General features: G+C 48.6%; 9 protein-coding genes across 9 annotated transcripts; 6 read left to right on the top strand and 3 right to left on the bottom strand.

The window, feature by feature from the left end:
* Positions 1–31: 31 nt before the first annotated feature.
* On the top strand, positions 32–908 carry N7447_006506 (uncharacterized protein; the record flags this gene model as incomplete). Its single annotated transcript, XM_057230768.1, has 3 exons — positions 32–201; positions 268–434; positions 493–908. The coding sequence occupies 3 exons, from the start codon at positions 32–34 to the stop codon at positions 906–908; spliced, it is 753 nt and encodes a 250-aa protein (XP_057085858.1).
* An 849-nt stretch (positions 909–1,757) lies between these two features.
* N7447_006507 (putative histone h1.3.) lies at positions 1,758–2,555 on the top strand (the record flags this gene model as incomplete). The annotated part of the gene is made up of 2 exons (XM_057230769.1): positions 1,758–1,859; positions 1,911–2,555. 2 exons carry the CDS (start codon positions 1,758–1,760, stop codon positions 2,553–2,555), a joined length of 747 nt encoding a protein of 248 aa, XP_057085859.1.
* Positions 2,556–4,242: 1,687 nt separating this feature from the next.
* Positions 4,243–6,255, top strand: N7447_006508 (uncharacterized protein; the record flags this gene model as incomplete). The annotated part of the gene is made up of 2 exons (XM_057230770.1): positions 4,243–4,276; positions 4,349–6,255. 2 exons carry the CDS (start codon positions 4,243–4,245, stop codon positions 6,253–6,255), a joined length of 1,941 nt encoding a protein of 646 aa, XP_057085860.1.
* Positions 6,256–6,449: 194 nt separating this feature from the next.
* Positions 6,450–6,840, top strand: N7447_006509 (uncharacterized protein; the record flags this gene model as incomplete). Its single annotated transcript, XM_057230771.1, has 2 exons — positions 6,450–6,560; positions 6,637–6,840. 2 exons carry the CDS (start codon positions 6,450–6,452, stop codon positions 6,838–6,840), a joined length of 315 nt encoding a protein of 104 aa, XP_057085861.1.
* Positions 6,841–7,212: 372 nt separating this feature from the next.
* Positions 7,213–7,732, top strand: N7447_006510 (uncharacterized protein; the record flags this gene model as incomplete). The annotated part of the gene is made up of 2 exons (XM_057230772.1): positions 7,213–7,314; positions 7,373–7,732. 2 exons carry the CDS (start codon positions 7,213–7,215, stop codon positions 7,730–7,732), a joined length of 462 nt encoding a protein of 153 aa, XP_057085862.1.
* Positions 7,733–8,105: 373 nt separating this feature from the next.
* N7447_006511 (uncharacterized protein) lies at positions 8,106–9,438 on the top strand (the record flags this gene model as incomplete). The annotated part of the gene is made up of 2 exons (XM_057230773.1): positions 8,106–8,204; positions 8,254–9,438. The coding sequence occupies 2 exons, from the start codon at positions 8,106–8,108 to the stop codon at positions 9,436–9,438; spliced, it is 1,284 nt and encodes a 427-aa protein (XP_057085863.1).
* A 486-nt stretch (positions 9,439–9,924) lies between these two features.
* On the bottom strand, positions 9,925–13,816 carry N7447_006512 (mismatch repair ATPase MSH6; the record flags this gene model as incomplete). Its single annotated transcript, XM_057230774.1, has 5 exons — positions 9,925–10,623; positions 10,677–13,084; positions 13,140–13,320; positions 13,376–13,423; positions 13,490–13,816. 5 exons carry the CDS (start codon positions 13,814–13,816, stop codon positions 9,925–9,927), a joined length of 3,663 nt encoding a protein of 1,220 aa, XP_057085864.1.
* Positions 13,817–14,121: 305 nt separating this feature from the next.
* Positions 14,122–16,146, bottom strand: N7447_006513 (tyrosine--tRNA ligase MSY1; the record flags this gene model as incomplete). Its single annotated transcript, XM_057230775.1, has 4 exons — positions 14,122–15,190; positions 15,248–15,534; positions 15,589–15,742; positions 15,830–16,146. The coding sequence occupies 4 exons, from the start codon at positions 16,144–16,146 to the stop codon at positions 14,122–14,124; spliced, it is 1,827 nt and encodes a 608-aa protein (XP_057085865.1).
* A 297-nt stretch (positions 16,147–16,443) lies between these two features.
* On the bottom strand, positions 16,444–19,377 carry N7447_006514 (putative raffinose synthase protein Sip1; the record flags this gene model as incomplete). The annotated part of the gene is made up of 2 exons (XM_057230776.1): positions 16,444–19,089; positions 19,186–19,377. The coding sequence occupies 2 exons, from the start codon at positions 19,375–19,377 to the stop codon at positions 16,444–16,446; spliced, it is 2,838 nt and encodes a 945-aa protein (XP_057085866.1).
* Positions 19,378–19,811: the final 434 nt, after the last annotated feature.

Raw genomic sequence — 19,811 nt, forward strand, 5'->3', positions numbered from 1 at the left:
TTCACCCTCAATTACGCACAACTCTACCGGAATGCGCCCAGCGCAGTCTTCGGAGGAGCGTCTGGGTCCGTTTCAAGTCGCAGATCCCTCGGCCGTCGCAGAAGCATCTTTCACCATTACCCAAATCGAAGGAAAACCTTCCAGCTCCGCGTTCTCCAATCGCAAGAACCATCACACCCCAAAAGACAACTGTCAGGACAGGTAGTGTTAACCCCCCCCCCCCCCCTCCCCCCCCCGGCTGGTCATTGAATGCGTGTGCTGAGCTAGAGTTGCAGGCCCACCTGAACGAATCTTGGTCTACTATGGAGGGACTGGCAGAGCTATCTTTCTGGGGACACTGCGAATCACCACAGTGATTCTATTTGGTGCAGCATGTCTAATCGTTGCACCGGCATGCTCCGTGGCTGATTACCCCTGGTACAGCACACCTGCGGGTAAGCTACATAACTTGGATATTAGACCGTCTGAGCATCTATGCTGATTTTACTCTAGTGATTGCCGCTGGCGCCCTGCCAATGCTATTTGTGTCCTATACTGCTGCGCCTTATGTGAACTTCATCCATTTGGCCCTGCCCGCATTCGCCAGAAAGTCCCGGGAAGCTGCCGTCCAGTATGCGAAAGACCTACCCCCGACAGCTGTGCTGTATCTCACCAACATGCGGTTCAATACTATTCCCCGGCAAACGGCTGTTCGCCTTGGAGATCTCGTTCCGTTCGAAGACTCCTTGCGACCCGTCACATTCAAGAATCTGAATCCATCGCCGCAACGATGGTGGCAGGGCAGAGCTCCAACCCAATTCTATACTGGAACCCACAGCAAACCCGGGAGACAGACCTCGGCTTTCTATCCGGAATTGTGGAATGGAATTTACCAGCAAATTCAAAAAGCCAAGTCGCAGCCTCGTTGATCGAATATAAATTTGCGACTTGTTGGCGAGTTACATTAACGATTTGACGTCAGATTCCGTCAGTTGATTGATCGATAGAGCCAGTCTCGGCCACTATAATTCAAGTCTTGGTAACGGCCAATTGATAATTGGTCACACCGGGGGCAATTTGATGCCTATAACTTTACCTTCGGGTCTTGTGTCTTTGCTATATAGTAACTATGAAGTCCCGGTCATAATTAACGTGCATTCAAATGGAAAGCAGACATTTTCCCATGCCTTAGGGGAAAACCCCCATTTCTTAACCGCCCCGAATCCAAATTTCGCGTTACTTAGACATCACTTGGACGTTAATCGAGTCGAAATTAACATGTATCAATTCTGTTAGCACAAAGAAGCATTTGATAGCAAGGAAAGATCAAGTCTGTTTATATGTCCTTCCCCGAGGTCTCATCTAGCCCTCATCTCATCATCTCAGGCAGCTCTGAACTAAAGGCCCTGCAAAAAAGGGCATTGTCCCTTGAATATCTTTGCGATCGAACGTCTGAACGCAGTTAAATAGCCTTCATGATTGGCTCAACTGGTTCTCTTCCTTTGTCATCTTTTAAGTTCACAGTTTCACGTTGATCGTCTGATGTTGACAGTGTTGCATTGGCAAGCTTGTGTTCTACAGGATCAGTTCACTTTCTCGTTTTACAAGATCAGTTCAGTCCATCTTGTTTTCCCCTTTTCAGATCTACACGGTTTCCCATTTTTGTTTTCGCCTCCACACCATCTCTCTTTCATCTTGCACTCGTGACTTCAAATTCAAATCCGCCTTGATACTTGACTCGGCCACATTTACGTACAATCTCAACGAACCAAGCCAAGATGTCTTCCCCAGCTAATTCCAAGGAGAAGCTCTTCCCTGGCATTTCCACGACTGAGACCAAGCTTCTAGTCCTCGCCAATGTCTGCCTGAAGAACGACAAAGTATGTCATTTGGTCCCAAGGTTTCTCATTGCAATATGCCTGCTAACATAGTGCACCACAAAGATTGACTACGACAAGCTTGCTTCGAATGCGGGAATCAAGGCGTCTTCCGCTCAAACCCTTTTCCGAATGGCCAAGCGAAAGCTCGACAAGCTGTTCGGCGATGACAATCCTGATGATGCCAATGGCAGTGGCAATGGAAATGGTGCCCAGGCCGATATATCACCTGAGGAGCCCCCGTCCAAGCGTGGAAAGTCGACCGTGAAGGCCAAGCCTCGCACTCCGAAGACTCCTAAGCCTCCCAAGACCCCCAAGACTCCCAAGGCGACCAAGACCCCCAAGGATAGCAAGGGCGCTGTCAAGTTCGAGGAGAGCAAAAGCCAGATCCCCGTCGACCCCAAGCTTAGTCCTACCACCACGTCCGCCACCGTTTTTGCTGAAGATACTAGCCGTGAAATGGCCGTTGCTGACCCTTCCGCTGACCCTTCCGCTGACCCTTCCGCTACTATTGACGCTACAAAGGTCAAGACTGAAGACCAGGATGAAGGAAATGAGAACATCGACAAATACGAGAAGACAGACGAGGACGCACTTGATCTAGCTGTGAACCGGCAACTTCCTGAGTCTCCATTGCCCAAAGAAGAGGATGATCCCACCTATGAGGACGTGCAGGAGGACGAAGAGCACGAGTATTAATTCCGGGCTCAGCACATCAAGAGCACGATATGGAACAAATTGAAATGGAACACATTTGAGACGGGCTGGCTCTTAGGAGATTACCAGGAGGGGATTAAGAGGAGAATGTGAGGAGGTTACGGGAACCGTGAACACTCATGAGGGGAAAAAAAAAGTATTTACTGGTTTGTCTTAAACAAGTGATACGGCATTCATATCAAACACAGTGGATGTTACCAGCCAGTTCTTTGAGCAAAAGAGTGCATTTCAACTAGAATACTAAGTAGAGTGAAAGGCTATGTGGGTCCTGCTCCGCCAATGCAAACTAACCACTAGGCCAAAAAGGTCATAGCCAGATCAGGGCATGACCAGATCTGTCTGTAGCAATATATATACCAGGCCCCTAAAGCCTTAGGGGACCACATGTTGGGCGCTGACCAGGAAACGATAATTCAGATCAAACAGGAAAGCCCCACACGCGAAAATCCGGTACGTATATTTATATACATATGTACAAAGTATAGTTCAAGCTTAGTAGCCAGAGATTTCATGTGGGTAGATTGGCACCCCCCTGTTTGGAGCTGCATGGATGTTATGCATGGATAAATCGATGCGGATAAATACATTAGGCCTAGATGATTTTTCCATGGAAGATAGTTAGCGGAAAGAATGTTAAGGTCACTTGAAATGTGTTGTCTTCAATATGAATCCCGGAGTAATGGTGGTTTAGTATACGAAGTGCATAGACCACCTGTACCACCTGCATATGACGCTACAAACGACCGGCTGCAAGGGGTATCGAATTTATATACGAGATATGTATCTAATCCTAAGCCGACATACACTGCTAGTCTGACAGATCTATATCTAACTACATAGAATTTATTGTGTAGCACTCTAGGCTGCTTCTTTCCAGGAACATCCATCGGCTCCCTATCGATGGACCAGACACTAGGTTAATACGGGCTACCTGGGGACCCCATACGAAGAAGATTATATGATCATGTTCAACTACAGCCTTGTTCTAGCTCAGTTTAAACCCCAAATAATCAGGGAGTATCGATACGGTGGGTCAAATAATTAGCTTGGGGATGTCAGACTATCGCTATGATAGGCTCTATTCGCTTTTAATTCACTAACTACTATCATCGGGATCTACCCAAACTACACATATTGGGTATTGATTTGGATGATTTTGTCATTTGTCCGTTAGTTAGGAGATGTCCGTAGTGAACTCCATTGATACTCGATTGGTATTCTTTTGACTCCTTCACGAAATGATAGAAGCCAACACGCCCAATTACTATTTGCGAGTTAAACCGAGAAAGCAGTGGCCGTTGATACAGGATTTCGTTGAGTGTGCAAATCACTCGCATAGAAAAGTCCAGTTTCAACGAATGCTTTGGGAAGAGATGAGTGATGATTAAAAGTCACAACAGAAACCTTCCTCCACGCCTGAAGCTCACGTTTCCTAACACCCTTGATCCCCGGAGATTGTTTCAACCTGACCTTGATGCCTCACTCTCTAGCGCTGCTTTCAAAATTGGCCCCCGTTTTTTAGGGCCCGGGACGTCCCGTGTGGACATGGGCATTTTATTGGCTCTTGCCCCGCATGGAGCAGGCACTTCTCTTATTTTCCCATGCCTCTCTTCTCTCTTACACCCAAACCATCCCAGGACGGCTGATTATAAAACACGACGGGGAGAAAATGGAGGGAGGCCGGGTATCTTTGAAGCGATCCAGTATGATCTCCTTCCCTTCCGAGGGTGTACAATCCCAGGTGTGAGCGAAACTGACATTTTTTTGCCAAACAGGAACGGAATTAGAAGACAATGAATCGACAGACGATGTCTCTGAATACGGTGTATCAGATGACACCGAGGAAGAAGAATGGTGGACGGAAGATGAGAGCGAGGATTTGATTTTGGAACAAGACGTTGAAAACTACGAGTATACCACCCCCGGTGACACACCTCGAACGGTGAAAATCCGGCTCTTTTTGACCGATGAGGAAACGGGAGAGTTCAAATGGATGAAAAATTTTGTCGCCAAATGCACTTGCGATGGCATCGTTGTCGCTACTGCTCTGGCTCGGTATATTTATCGAGAGAGCATGCGCTCCGAATTCTGGGAAAACATGGAAGAACCCAGCGAGGAAACGTGCGGTATGGCCTTCGATGTCTTTGATCGATATGGAACAGTCAAGACCATATTTAAGCACCATCCAGTGCAAAGAGGGACTGGTGTATGGGGAAATGAGCTTGATCATGGCCCTCTTTTCCTAATTGAGGCACTTCATGTCAAAGCACTGGAGCTACGTCGGAAAGGGCTGGGGCAGAAAGTAGTATCTTTACTTTTGAAAAAAGCCAACCAGCTCTGCCTAGACAATAAGGAAGACGGCAAACCCAGACACGTGGATCTTTTCTACGGTTCTAATGAGGCCTTTGAGCAAGAATGGACTCTACATGCTTTAGTCAGTCCCGGAATACTGACAGTGGATATCGAATCTCAGTTAGTGGGTAAGTCCGCAGAAGAGCGCTTGATCACACGGACTCGAATTCAATCCGGTGCTATTGACTTTTGGCGATCGTGCGGTTTTCGCCGAATTGGAGCATCTCGCTGTTTCGCATTTTCGTTCGATCTCCACCACCAGTCTCGCGCTCTTGCGGCGGCTTCTGATTTCGAGCCGCGTAGAAGCCATAACAAAGATCTTGAAGACGAAGAACTCGAAGTTATCTATGAGACGAATTGCCTTACTGACTTGAAGAAACTGAAAATGGAAAGACTTCGTGACGCGTTGCCACTGCACCACGCAGCTCTCACCCTGACGGATGAAGAACTCAAAGCTTTTTTCGTCACTCGTTCTGACGATGAGGTTGGCTGGAATCGAGTGACCAACTCTGAAGCCACGCTTCTGCATCTAACAGCTGGCGAGCTTAAGCCCCAGAGTACACAGTGGCTTCTTAATAACGTCCACCACGCTGAGTCCTGGAAGACGGCTCGTGATATTGACGGGTACACCCCGCTCGAAGCATTGCAGGAGAATTTAGAGACAATGCGAACACGAATGGTACATGGCTTTTTCAGGGTCTCGAACATATCAGATCACTTCGAAGGACACCCCGACACCGCAGTGTCCTGTCTCTCCCTGCTGCTCGGGCAGGAAGCTTTGGGGCTTAATAAAGCATGCCTCCGGTACGGGTGTACATGCGGAGAGTGTGTGAAAGGGTTTCTATCTGCCCGGATGAGGAGCTCTCTGATCGCTCAGGGCGAGGTTATGTACGACCTTATGCAGGATGAAATTGATGATGGCGATTTCTGGACAAACTGTAACGACTACAAACTCGAGCACCTCGATTATGATGTGCAAGAGAACCTTAAAACCAACAAATCACTACGAAAGGGGTTTGTGAATCTTTTCCAAATTGCCGTGGAGTGTCTTCAGACAAAAAAGGTTCCAACCGCTGCAAATCTCGAGTGGTACTGTAAAAATCGGAGCGAGTGGCCACCACATACCAAGAACTATCTGCGACGCGCTGGAACGCAGATGGGGTGTCGAGCAGTGCTTCGGGAGATGTTTGACGGTGCTAAGGAACAGGATGAGAAAGCAGGTGATGGAAAGTGTCAACTCATATTGAAGAAGGAATGGTCAAATCTTCCAACTTGCAGGAATGATCATGAGTTTGAGTGTGTTGCTAGGGCCTGTGGCTATGGGGGATGACTCTAGTTCGTTACCATACTGGTAGATCGATTTTCTTACATCCCTACATGTATTCATACCCTGACATATTAGGTCCTTTGCTTGATAATTTATCTCTTGATCACACTTCCCTCCTTGATATCCGTATCATCAACCGTCGCTTCTACAACCTCCTATTCAACTTGTATTACTGTCTAATATCACAGACCGCAATCATGTCTTCCCAGAAGCAAGAGAAGACCCCCAACCTAGTAAAGAGCTTGGGGCTCACCCCAAGTCAGACGGACCACCTCTTGATGGGATATCTATGCATGCAAAAGCCAAAGGTGAGTGAGAGAGGGTGTTGTCAGATCTCATATTATTTGAGCCCAAGATGAACATTCAGAATAGCTTGATTGGCAGAAGCTCGCGGGGCTTATCAATGTCACACCTGCTTCTGCTAAAAGTGCCTTTGGCAAGGCTCGACGTACCCTCGAAAAATGGGAGGAGAAGAGGACCGCTGGAGTGGTTACCAAGCACGCCGCGCAAGATGAAGAGGATGAGAAAGATACTGAAGATGCCATGGAGGCTACGGAGAATGCACAAGCCAAGGATACCGAGAATTAGGATGAAATGAGATCTAGATTAAACGCAGTGGTCAACTGTGCAACTTTCACGTGGGCTCGAGGCTCCAGGTTTACATGTGTTGTTCAAGGTCAGCCTTAGGGTAAAGCTCCATGGTAAATCATACAGAATCCAAGATTCGTAATTAAAATGGCATTGAAGTACAGTTGGTTGGCTCAAGGGATATAAGGTAACCTGCTGGCTTCAAATCCAAGATCACAAGTTCCTTATTTCTCCAAATAAGGTGAAAGTAACATTGCTTCCTCTTCACCACAGCCCCCAGCCTTGAGCCTTTGCACAGCAACTCACTATTCCACCACAGAAAAAGAAACCCATCCATCGACAAACACACCACATACGTTGTCAACTGACACAATGTCGTCCCCGTCTCCCAAGAAGAAGCCTGACCACCTGGGCGATTTTACAGCCGGCGAAATGAAGCTCATTATGGCCAGTGTCCTGTGCACCCCAGGAAAGGCATGTCCCCTTCCAAGTCTTTGAGTCATGACTCGAACTAACAGTACCTATAATTTAGATCGACACCAACAAGCTCGGAAAGCTGACCAGCATGAAGAGAAATTCGGCAGCAAGCCGATTCCCATCTGTCAAACGCAAGCTGGAAAAGATGTTCGAGAATCAGCTGGACACCCTAGGCGCGCAGGATGACACGGCCGTGAATGACAACTCTCCCCCTAAGAGCCGAGCGAAGAAGCGTCGTGACAAAGTTGTGGGACCACAGCCGAAGGCCGAACTTAAGACCGACACCCAGGCTGAATCTGGAGAAAGTTTCGATACTCCCGTGAAGATCGAGACTGATGTTGAATCTGAAGATGATACCAAAGATGAGAAGAACAAGGCCGATCTTGTCAACATCAAGGCTGAACCTATCGACTAAATGGTTAAATGTACCATGTCTTCAACACGGAATGAGAACTAGGAATGGGGTCTTTGATGCAGTTTGTCCCGGGTATTGACTGGGCACTTCTCGCAGAATCTTTCATGGTATCTGAGTATCGGAGAAGTTGATTTGACTGGAAAGTACATTACAGTATCCCAGGTGTATCTAGTTCGGCCTCTCACATGAGAATGGCCGCACCGTATGTTTGCCCAATGAAAACCAAATTGCACAACATGAAATAACCGGCGACTCGCTGGTATAAATTGCCCTTTCTTTCCCTTTGTCTTTCATGTTCCTTCAACACACTTACTCTGTGATTCTGCCTTTGATGCCAGTTCATCCAGCCAAGACGTCCATCTACTAGCGCATGATGGTTTTCCAATTTGGAACCAAAGGCCCTGGATGGTTGACTCTTACAGGGGCCGAAATCAAGTACCTACTTCTTGCAAACTTTTGCTATGGCTCGCAGGTTGGTGCCTATATACTCTGAGGATTAGCTTGTACTAAACACCTTTCAGGACGTTGACGAATATTATCTGGCGCAGCTGGCGGGCGTGAAACCCGATAGTGCTTTAGGTGGATTCCGAAGTGCGAAGAAAAAGCTCGTGATGTTATGTTCTACTGATATGCATCTTTTGTCGACTTTGTCAAAACAAAAGTGTGACAGCCCTACAGAAGATACATCCGACGAGCAGATAAAAAAGCGTCCAAAGCACAAGAAATCAAAGCTTTTGCCCGACGCGTCCGATGAAGGAAGTACAGCAGAGTCTTCTGAATCAGAGATCGACGAGTCTCCATCAAAGGGCCCACACCGGAAGACCATGCACAAAGACCATGCTAAACGCAAGGGCAAAGGCAAGAACCCAACTCTGGACACTGAAAGCGAGGATAGCCTGAACAGCGAGGTTGAAGAAGACGATTCCTCTTCGGAAAGCTTCAAAGTCCCAAGCAAGACCCAACGTCGGAACACCAAGCAGAAATCTACAAAGCACAGCAGACATACCAAATACTCTACGAACCATGGAGTGACAAATGGAAGATACAGTCCTTTCCACGCAGGTAACAAGTCCTCGTCCTCCTACGCAGATCGTCTCACCAGCCAGCGGAAGCGTGGTTTAAAGCGTGACAGAAACCCATACGAGTTCGAGGACGAATTCACAGAGGAAAGTGCCGACGAGTCATCCGGTGCAGAGATAGCCGCCTCTTCTTCCCGTGCTAGCCACGGCAGAGTCAAGCGCAAGCGACTCGAGAAGCCCAGTGGACTGTCTGATACTTCAGACAACGAGAGTGACATCGATGAAGGAGTCGGACGCCGAGCTACTCAAGCATTTACCAAGGCCACTTCATTCAAGAGCAGAGCCCAGACTGGAAATCACAAGAAGGTTGACGAAACCAATGACCTCGCTGTGTCCCCTGTTAAGGACCTCGCTCGACGAGCTATGGACGGCCTTACTCTGGGTGCAAATGTATCGAAAATCAACGCCAAGTCTCGGAATGGGAGCCGCAAGAAGCTTGATAAAACCAATGACCTTGCCGGGTCCCCAGGTAAAACCCTCGTTGGAGAGGCTATGGATAGTCTGACTCTGGGTGGAGATGCATCGAAGACAGATGGTCGCACGAGCACAAAGCATGGAAGTGGTGACGCTATGTATGAGGAGAATGAGGAACCCGAGGAGCCTGAATCTGATCATGTTTCATATTGATTGGTTGGGGCTATCATGTTTGTTAGAAAGGGAAGCGGGAATCTACGTGTAGGACTATGAACTACTGGATTGTTCGACTACGTATTTGTGGTGATGTTTTCTGTTGCGTTGTGTCTTGCTCGGCAAGTTATTTTCTGACGTTAAACGACAAAAAACAAAAGGAGGAGAAAGGGAGAAAAAGGAAACGGAAACGATGAAGCAATGGAATTGGTGACCTAGTTTGATAATTTTGATGGATTAAGGCCGACTTGGAATGAAAAACATGTTTTACTTTGGAGATGCAATAGAAATAGGAGACTAGACTCGCAAAGAATGACAAGATAACAGAACAAACCCAGAGGCGCCTTTTGAACCAACATAAAAAAACAGAATGAAAGCCGAACACGATCGGCCAGTCAAAGTGAAAAGTAGACAAATATCATAAACACATATTATGAAGAAGGATGGAAGAAATAACGAAGCACCATCTAACATGTATCTGAATCACTAAAGTGCCTCAATTGCCTTAATCAAGACATCCAAGCCGCGATCAGAGACATCGCCTGCATTCGAGTCTTCCTCTGTAACAGACTCACGCAGGGCCCAGGCCACATCACTCCACCAGCCCAGGCCGATGAGACCACCGCCCTTACGGCGTTCCAGGCTCTCCTTGAGTCGGCTAGTGTGCTCCCATTGTTTGGCAGCATTCTCCGCACACTCAATGACCTTGTTTGGAATACCACACATGGATGCACAGTGCATACCGAAACTGCCTTCCGCAACACCATTCTCAAGCTTGTATAGGAATGCCACACGGCGCTCGACGTCGTCGACATGGATGGCCATACGCTTGGGTGCGATCTCGGGATGATTTTCAAACTCGGCAGCAAGAGAGTGATAGTGGGTGGCAAAGAAGCCCAGGGCTCCGATGTGGGTAGCAATATGATGTAAAACGGCCTGGGCCACTGCCACACCATCATAGGAACTAGTTCCGCGACCGAGCTCGTCAAGGATGACGAGTGAGCGAGGAGTAGCTTCGGATAGAATCTTCTTTGTTTCAGAAAGCTCGACAAAGAATGTCGACTGGGCAGCGAAGATGTTATCGTTTGCACCGAGTCGAGACATAATCCGATCGACTGGGGTCAGTCGGGCTGACTGGCAAGGAAGGTAGCAACCGATCTGGGCCATAATGACAGCAACACAGGTCTATATCTGTTAGCAATATTATTAAAACAAAGGGGGGAAAGGGGTAAACACACCATTCGGAGAACTGTAGACTTTCCGGCAGCGTTAGCACCGGTCAACAAGTCAATGCTAGCATGATTGCCACCGAGCTGAATATCATTGGGAATAAAGTCCTCAACAGAGGAAAGAAGACAAGGGTGGCGAAGCTCTTCAAACTCGAGGACACTTCGTTCATCCTCCACAAACACTGGGCGGCAACTGGGATGGCCAATGGCCCCGGAAGCCTTAGCCAAACTGATCAGGCAATCAAGCTGGGATACAATTCTAACGGCAGCCAGCCAAGTGCTGTAATGCTCATCGAAGCGGGCATGGAACCGTCCAGCAACCTCTTTAACGATTTGACTGTGAGTTTCTTGGGCCTCTTGCAACTTGCGAATGAGGCTTCGGAGCTCAGGGAAGTAGTATCGTTTGACTTGCTTGGTCGCAGACATCTGGTTCCAATCCTTGGGCACATTCTTCACCTTGATTGGGACTTCGAGTTGGTAGATTTCCTTGCCGTTATCCCGGTAGCAGATAGCAGACGACCCCAAATCCCGGCGAGCTTTCTTCAGCACAGCGTCGAGGTCCCGGTGGAGTTGCTCAATGATCTCCTGGGAGTTATCGAAGTCTTCTTCGACGCCGGACTCCGGAACAAGAATCCCATTCTCCTTTGCCTTTGGACGATCGAATGCGGTCTTCCAGTATCCTAGCAGAGAGGCAAGATCGGGCATCGCGGTTGTCAACTGACCAATGATGCTTTCGCCTGAGCCAGTCTCACTTTCCTTAAGGAGACCCATAATATAATCGATTTGTTCGAATCCTTCCAAGACACGTACAAAGTCTTGAGCCTTGCAGTTACCAGCGTGGATACGAGAGATCAGTCGTTCGAGATCCGGCATCTTTGTCAACTGGGAAGAGAACTGGTCCCGAGCACTGGAATCTGCGTTGAGTGAATCAACTGCGTCCAATCTTGCGTTGATTTTCTTGGAATCAATCAATGGGTGGCATACCCACTGCTTGAACATGCGCTTGCCGAATGGTGTGATGCATCGGTTGAGCAGCTGGAACAGAGTGCCCTCAGAGCCGCCATCGAAGGAATTGGCGAATATCTCCATGTTGATCAAGGTCTGGCCATCTAGTACAAGACTCGTAGCCTTCTTGATAGGATCATACCACGTGAAGTTCCCAATGGTGATCAAGTCCCGCTCAATCTTCAGCATTCGCAAATATTGAACCAGAGCACCGAATGCACACATCAGTAACTCCTTCTCGCGAGCTTGACGCAGGGTCTCGGGCCAGGCTGTGAGATTATCGTCGTCAACGGAGACAAAATACTCGCTTGCCTCGAGTTCACGGATTGTGACATCAGATTCCCAGAACTCCTTCCCAGGTTTCATGAAATTCCAGATAGTCGTAGGTCCAGTGTTGTTTTTTAGAATGCGCATGGCCTTTTGTGAAACACAAGATTTCTCCAGTAGCAACTCCCGAGGACGGGTCTGGGCGACAAAGGTTTCGAATTTTGTCATGTCAACATCGTCCACAAACTCAGACAAGAAGAATTGACCCGTAGCAGTATCGACAAATGCGATACCGAACGCGGGATGCTCGTCCACAATCGCTTCCTTGATCGCAACACAGTATGTGGACATATCATCTGTAAGCATGGAACCCTCGACCAGTGTACCCGCCGTAAGGACACACGCAAGCTCTCGCTTGATGATCTTATCTTCTTTGGTGGGCTTCTTGCCCTCTCTCTCACGCATTTCTTTACCAAGTGCGGATTCAGATTGGTCCACACGGGCAATCTTGAAGCCCTTGGCCACGAATTGGTTCGCCCAGTGATCTAAACTCATCTCGGGAACACCGACCATGCGCATGTTCACTCTGTCCGTGAGCTTGAGATCAAAAAGTTGGTGACCAATTGTGGCATCGTTTTCGTAAAGCTCATAGAACTTGCCCTTCTTGAAGAAAACGACAGTATCCCAGAATTTCTGCTTGATCTCCCAGTATTGTTTCTCGAAAGGCGAGAACCCTGACCACGCGAGCGGAGGAATATAAACAGTTCGTGGATCGTAGTCAGGGTGGCCCTTGGGGTTGCCGTCGATATCTTTGAGATTAGCAAGCCATGCATAGCGCTGCTCAGGCTCCCTGGTGTGGACCTTCGCTTTTTTCGTGCTGGATGCTGTTTTGGTAGACGCCACAACAGCTCTTTCTTTCCGAGGTTCCGTGTTCTCCGGATCAAACGCCCATTTCTTCGCAGTTCCAGCTGAACCTTCTCCCTCTAGGATATCAAGATCGATGTCATCGGCGGGTGGCGGAGGAGGGACGGATGAAGATTTAGAGGTAGGCTTGCGTGTCGATTGGGTAGATGGTCTTTTCCGCTTAGTGGACGATGTGGCTATCTCTTCATCGGAGTCATCTGCAACGACGAAATCGTCCATTTCTATATCTTGATTAGTCGTGTGCCAGCAAAACCAAACAGCAACAGAACACCATACCATCATCCGAGTATCCCCCATTTTCTCCAGCATCTTCGAACTCATCTTCACTCTCTAGCTCCGTTCGTCTTCTCTTAGTTGCACGGCCGGAGATGCGGTCCTTGCGATTAGGACGGAAGATAACCTCATCGTCATCCTCGCCCTCGGAGTCAGACTCCTTATAGCTCACCTTCTTTTTTGCCTAGTGAGATAAGTCAGCAGGGCAGATCAATTGAGCAATCAGATGGTATACGTACCCGACGCGAAGGCGACATAGTGGAGTCCTGTTCTGCCTCCTTGGTGGTCTGAGGAGTGAAGAGTTTAGTCGGAGTGAAGGAATAAAACAAACAGCAGGCTCCAGATCAAAATACCTTTAAAACACTACCATTTTCCACTTCCTCCTCTGGTACTGGAAGATCGCTGCTTGGTACAGGACTTAAATCCTGCGCGAAGCTTGAGAAACTTCGCTTTTGTTCCTTCGGTGTGGGCTTGACAGCACTCTCAGTACGCTTTTCGGAGGCTCTCTGTGCGGGGGATGATGCCGGTTCCTGTGTTCGATTATTCGAGGGAGTCGCTGGTGAGGACTTTTGGAAGAAACCAAGAATTGACTTCTGGTTTCGCATATTCTGAGCGCTGGGGGTTGCGCGCTTGAGCGCGGGTGAGGATGCTGACGGAGACGAGGCCGATGCTTTGGCCATATTTTTTTATAAGATAAAAGCAATTGACACTGGAATACACTTTCAACTCAACATGGGATGGGATGGGAGTTGTGAGGGAACTGGGGACGGGGAGAAGATAAGGCGCGGATCGCGTCGACGCGTAAAGCACTTCCGAGACTCGACCTGTCCATTTGATCGACACCAATGGACACCCGCAATACTGTGTTTTCCACCATTATTACCATTATTACTTGGATTTTGTCTCAAGGGGGGATGACTTTATAATATTTATAATATTGTACAGATTGGATATTGTAGAATTACAGATCTAGTGGAGATTCGCCTTATTCTGACTTGGTCGGTTCAGCCGCCTCAGTCTCCCATCCGGGAGCTGTGAGCCCTTGCGCGCGGAATTCTTCATCGGGCACAATGTGAACGGCCTTGAGCTTCCACTTGCCCAACTTGAGCATTAGGAGATTGCCATTCAGGACAAAGTCCTTTGTTTTCTCTGCCTCCCACGGCCGGATGGGTGTGAAAGACAATTGGTCCGACATGGGACCACTGTCACCAGGACGGCTTCCGACTTTGGCGCCGTTGTTGATGATAACTCGGTGGCCCTCGCTCTTAGATGAAACAAGGCCAGCTGACCACAGAATTTTGTTGAACGGCTGGTTGAAAACAAGGGATTCGGGAAGGGTGACCTTGATATCGCCCATGTTAGCCCAGTTTGTTTGGGGGGCATATGGATTCCCGGATTGAGGAGTCTGGAAGCCAGCGGTGGGAGATTGAGGATGTCCGGAGGAAGGAGCGGATGACTTGGGAAGAGGAGTGGGCTCTGCAGTTGAGGATCGGGGACGGAAAAGCTGGCGGTGTTGGAGAGCCACGGCATCAGCTTCGGCCTTGCCATGGATAAGCTCAACAAACTCGAGGGCAAGCTTGTGCTGCGCAACACGCTTGGAGGGGTCCTTGTTCTGTTCCTCCATGATTGTGGCGATTTCAGGCAAGGGGATGAAAGTGAATAGCTTGAGGTAATGCTCGACAACGTCGTCAGGTGTGCGCACAAAGAACTGGTAAAGTTCGAATGTGGAAGTCAGGTCCTTATCGAGCCAGACAGCGTTTCCAGCAGACTTGCCAAACTTCTCGCCAGACGGGGCTATCAGTAGCGGCGTAGTGAAACCGATTGGCCGATCGATTTCTGATTCTAATGGGTTGCGGAGTTGTTCGTCGGCCGTGTTTCGACTGATAGACTTGACAGCCTCCATGCCAAACAGGATATTTCCATACTGGTCGGCACCTCCGACTTGGATTTGAGTGCCCTTTTGGAACAGCGTCCACCAATCCCAGGCCTGGAGAATAGGGTAGGAAAACTCAGCAAAGGACATGCCATCTCCTTGGTTCAGTCGTGTCTTGACACTAGTAGAAAGCGTCAGTGAACCCGTGACAACAGCCGTCAGACTTGCCAAAACTCACGTATCTCTGCCGAGCATGGGACCAAGTCGCATGAAAGCGCCAAGGTCTCTCAAAACTTCAAGGAAAGGCATCGAGTTCCACCAAGTGTTGTTGTTTGTCAACGCCCGCTTCCACATAGGGTGTCTCTCGTATCCGTGTCTCCTGCCGTACTGCTCAATGCTCGAGCCCAACTTCTTCAATTGCATATGCATGCTAGCCATGTTTGCTTTTCGAATTGATGAGTGGACTGCATCTCGGCCCTTGAGGCGCCCACTGGGGTCGCCGACTCTAGAAGTAGCACCACCGAGCTATATAGTGTTGGTTGAGGTATTCAATTGGGCGCGAAGTTGCAGACAACTTACTAGGAATGTCACAGGCAAGCCCCAGATATATCCCCAGGCGAGAACCATGAAAGGAAGCATGTGTCCGACGTGCATTGAAGGGGCAGTTGGGTCGATTCCAACATATATTCCAGCCCGCTTCTCTGTAAAGACCTTGTGCAACAAATCCCGTTCGCTGTAATCCAAATGAAACGATTAGCGAGCCATACGAATGTTTTTCCGCAGACAATTCCATCAGCTTCAGTATTCCAATTTAACATACCCGACAACATCATGAATCAACCCTCGCTCCTCAAGGTGTTGCGCGAAGTTCTTCCTATTCCCGGCCTTGATTTCTTTTGCGAATCCAGCCCACTCCTTCTCCCCTTCCTTCATACGCTGGATATGCTTAAATGTGATCCATCTCTGCTGTTGGAAGCATGTGCTGGACTGCGAAGTGGACAATACTGGCCGATTGCTGTCACCGCGCAGCGGAATCGCTGTTGTTGCGGCAAAGCTGCGCGCCCCGCATGGGATCCGACGGGGGGCGAAAAGGGTGCGTGATGGCGCTAGGCCGAGCGATGTCGACTGTGGCCGCATTGGACCGGTTTATGAATGCAAATATTAATGGAGCGGCTCGCAATGAACTCAAGCCTGGACACGATCAATAGCTCCCGATGTCCGAGATTCTTTCGATAAGTCCGGAACATTAATGATGCGGCCCTTATCTCTAACATGTTGATCGATGCCCCAATCGGGACCGTATTTAGGGCTTAGGGTCACAGAAGTATATATCGGGGTCCATCGTAGTGAAAAGATGCTGTGTTGGAATAATGCTGTATCTATTAGAAACGCACGATACCAAAATCCAGAGGCAATGGACTTTGAGGTATCACCTCATCCCACAAAAATCTGTACAAAGGCCTCGTTACTCCATCCGCTGTCCAACTTCATGGATTTCCATGCCGCCAATACATCAATTGCCAGCACATTACCATTCTCTCCACCCTGCTTCCACACTGTATTCTGAGGAATTGGCTGTCCCAGGATCATGATCATGAAATTTCGCGCAATGCTCCTGTCTCGAAGATCGGAGAAATAAATCCCCAGAGTTCCCAGCGCTTTCAGGCTGACATCGAGTCGTAAACGGCCGTTCTCAACAACAGATATATCCGAAGTCACTACAGCCGCTGCGCCAGTCATCTTTCCTAAAAGACCCAGCACAGCCACATGTGTCATACTATCGCCAGAGGGGTTGCCGCCATGACTTCCCGTTAGCGTGAACGACCGAGTCGGGCACGCAGTGAGAATCTCCCAGCCTTTTGATTCCAGAGCAACTGATACCAGGGAGTTGTGGGTTGATGGCCGCATGGGATGCGAGATCTTACCGCTGCTGTGTGCGCGCACGATATACTGGCCTTCGGAGTCCTCGTGGATTCCTGGGAAATCCATCAGTGAGACTATGATCGAGGCCTCAGCAGATTGAATATTGAAAAGGCCCATGATTCCACTTCCGGTCTTGGCCCAGCCGGTGTAGCTTCCAACACGCAGGACATGTCCTTCGTTATAGTCGTGGTATATGTCTATCGTGCGCCCGATGACGCTAGGACGCAAGATCACCGTACTCCCTTGCACTGTAGGTGCGGCCATCTGATCGAGCAGGGTCAAGTCATGATTACCCGGCTCGTCGGTGATATAGATCGGTCCCCCCGATACACATCGTGCTGCCGCGTGGAATGATGCGTATGCGTGACTTGTCTGGAACATATCCCAGTCGGGCAATACGTTCAAGTAGCGGGTGAATAGTGCATTATGGGCATTACAGAATACATGCCACGGGTGAGAGGCAACAATATCAGGAAAGAAGTCGTCGGAGTTTCGCAGTGGAACCGCCGGTTTGTTGGTGGGCATTTGTGAATGGAAGATTATTTGGGGGGTCATTGATCCGCAAGACATTGACCGAGTACTGAAGTGCTTGAGCGATGCGATAGACCATGCATCTTGATAAGAAGTCATAAATCGCCGGCGGTCCTCTGTGTCCTCAAGAAGATCGAGGAAGAATTGTGCATCCGTCTTGACTGAATCTATACCGACAGATGTAAGGTAGCTATAGAACTCATCGTAGAATCGTGTGATATCATCGGGATCAATGGCAAGAATTGTTCCGTCTGGAAGGTTCTCTGCAATGGGACCGTTGGCAGCGGGATCTTTGATCTTCACTTGCTTTGTCTTGAATCTTTGAGCCAGGTCCCCTTCTGGTGAGATACCTCCCCAATAGCCCAGCAAAGCATGCCAGACTGCAATATGTTCGATGTTGGGATGTGCTCGACGGATAGCCCCCACGGTATGTTTTAATCCTCTAGGAAATCCTTTTGAATGCGCCTCGAACTGCCTCCAGCCTTGCTTAAACTGAAACTCCCCCTCATTGTCGTTTGTCTGCCAACCATCATCGATAATAAGATTAGTGATGGTAATTCCATATGCCTTCAACGAGTCCAAGGCACGCAAGATCTTCTCTTCGGTGAGCTCCTGTCCCAATCCATTCCAAGTACAATATGTGAGGCCGTCAAACCACTCGGAGAACCACTGTGCACTTGGGTCATTCTCGACAAGGACGATATCATCCCCAGGAGGAGATAATGGGACTGGATCTTCTAAATCCCGATGGCTTGCATCAGCAAATGGTCTGACCACTTTCCGTGCCTCATAAACTACCGCAGACATGGCAACTTCAAAATTCTGCGCGGCGCTGACCAACACCTGGAACTTTGATGCTTCTGAATTGTCACCCTTTACGGAGAGCACAACCTCACCATTCTCACCTGACTGAAACACAGTCAAAACATCGTTGACTCCCGAAACAGCCAGTAGAACAAGATTCTCGCCATCTTCGCGCAGGAAAGAGCAAAGTATTGCATCTTCAGTAATTCGGAAGTTATCTTTGCCATGCCTAGGGCCCAGCCATGGGCTCCAAACACGAACCAATGAGAAATACCTCACCACCGATGAAGGGGTCCCAAGTGCAAGTCGTTTGATGATTGAAGATCCATCTTGGGCAGCATCTATATCACCAGACAGAGCCCAAAGAACTGACCCAGGAGCTTCAGTAAGCCGTGACTGGATCTGCAAGTCCTCATGGAGGTTATTGATGTACTTCTCGAGATGTTCTTTGGGGGCTGGTGTAGCAACTTCCGTGGATAGAACCCCGTTGAGACTAGAGTAGCGTGCGCTATATACAATTTCACCGTTGCTGACGTGGTGCCTTTCATTGGCCCATTGCCATTCCGTATCTGGACCAGTTCGAAACCGGACGGTAAACTGTGCATGACCTCCTGCGGCTGGCAGGGATACCTCCTCGGAGAATACATAGCGATTGTAGTGGTACTCGCTATCATTTCCAGTCAAAAGAGCTGCATGATCTGTGTTGCATCTCTGTAACGGCAGAGATCTCCATTCGGGACCAGTGATGTTATGCCAGATCTGTGCTTCCCATGATTGTGCGGGGAATGAGCTGCTAGACTCTATGGTAACTGTGAAACGCAGCTATTGGTGATATCAGTATGCCTTTGCATTGAAGTCACGATAAATGTAGGAAATTCTTGCTAGCGATGTCAAAATGATCATATTTGGGAGACTCACCGCATCTTCTTCAGACCGTGATGCCTTCTGCACCGGTTGGAGGCAAGTGATTTGTCCTAGCGGGGGATATGATGTCACTCGTGCAAACATGGCCATTTGAGCTGGGCGAACAAATGGTGCCAGTGGCTGTCGAGTACTTTGGCTACTCAGGAGTGGGAGGATTGAGGGGATATCTCTATTGTTGACCGGCATTGAAGAAAGGTACGGTGTTGAACCAGGTGTCCAGCGGCGGAAAATAACAAAATTTGTTTATGAAATGTCTCAAGGGTGACTATAGAAAACGTCTATGAGTGTAACAGAGAGAAGGAAGCTTACAGGTGGTTGGTTTTAACTCATGCAGGGGAAGTGGCGGGGAAGCCCTCAGTTGCCCAGTCTACCAACCAGAATGCTCACCTCACCTCAACTCTCAACCAACATAGTATTCTCGAATTATCAGATCTAATTTTGACATTATTGAAAACATACTTCCAAAAGATGCCTAGTAGAGATACTGGGATGATTTCAAGTATTGCAGGTCCCCACTATCAAACCCTTAAATTGTTCTTTATTTGAGATTTATAGATCGAAAGAATATGAAATAAGGGAAAGGAAAAGAGGGTATAACGCGGGCTCGACGGATCAAACCG

Source organism: Penicillium robsamsonii (genome assembly GCF_028829455.1).
Source record: "Penicillium robsamsonii strain IBT 29466 chromosome Unknown utg000003l_segment0_segment0, whole genome shotgun sequence".
In the NCBI taxonomy this organism is placed as follows: Eukaryota; Fungi; Ascomycota; class Eurotiomycetes; order Eurotiales; family Aspergillaceae; genus Penicillium; species Penicillium robsamsonii.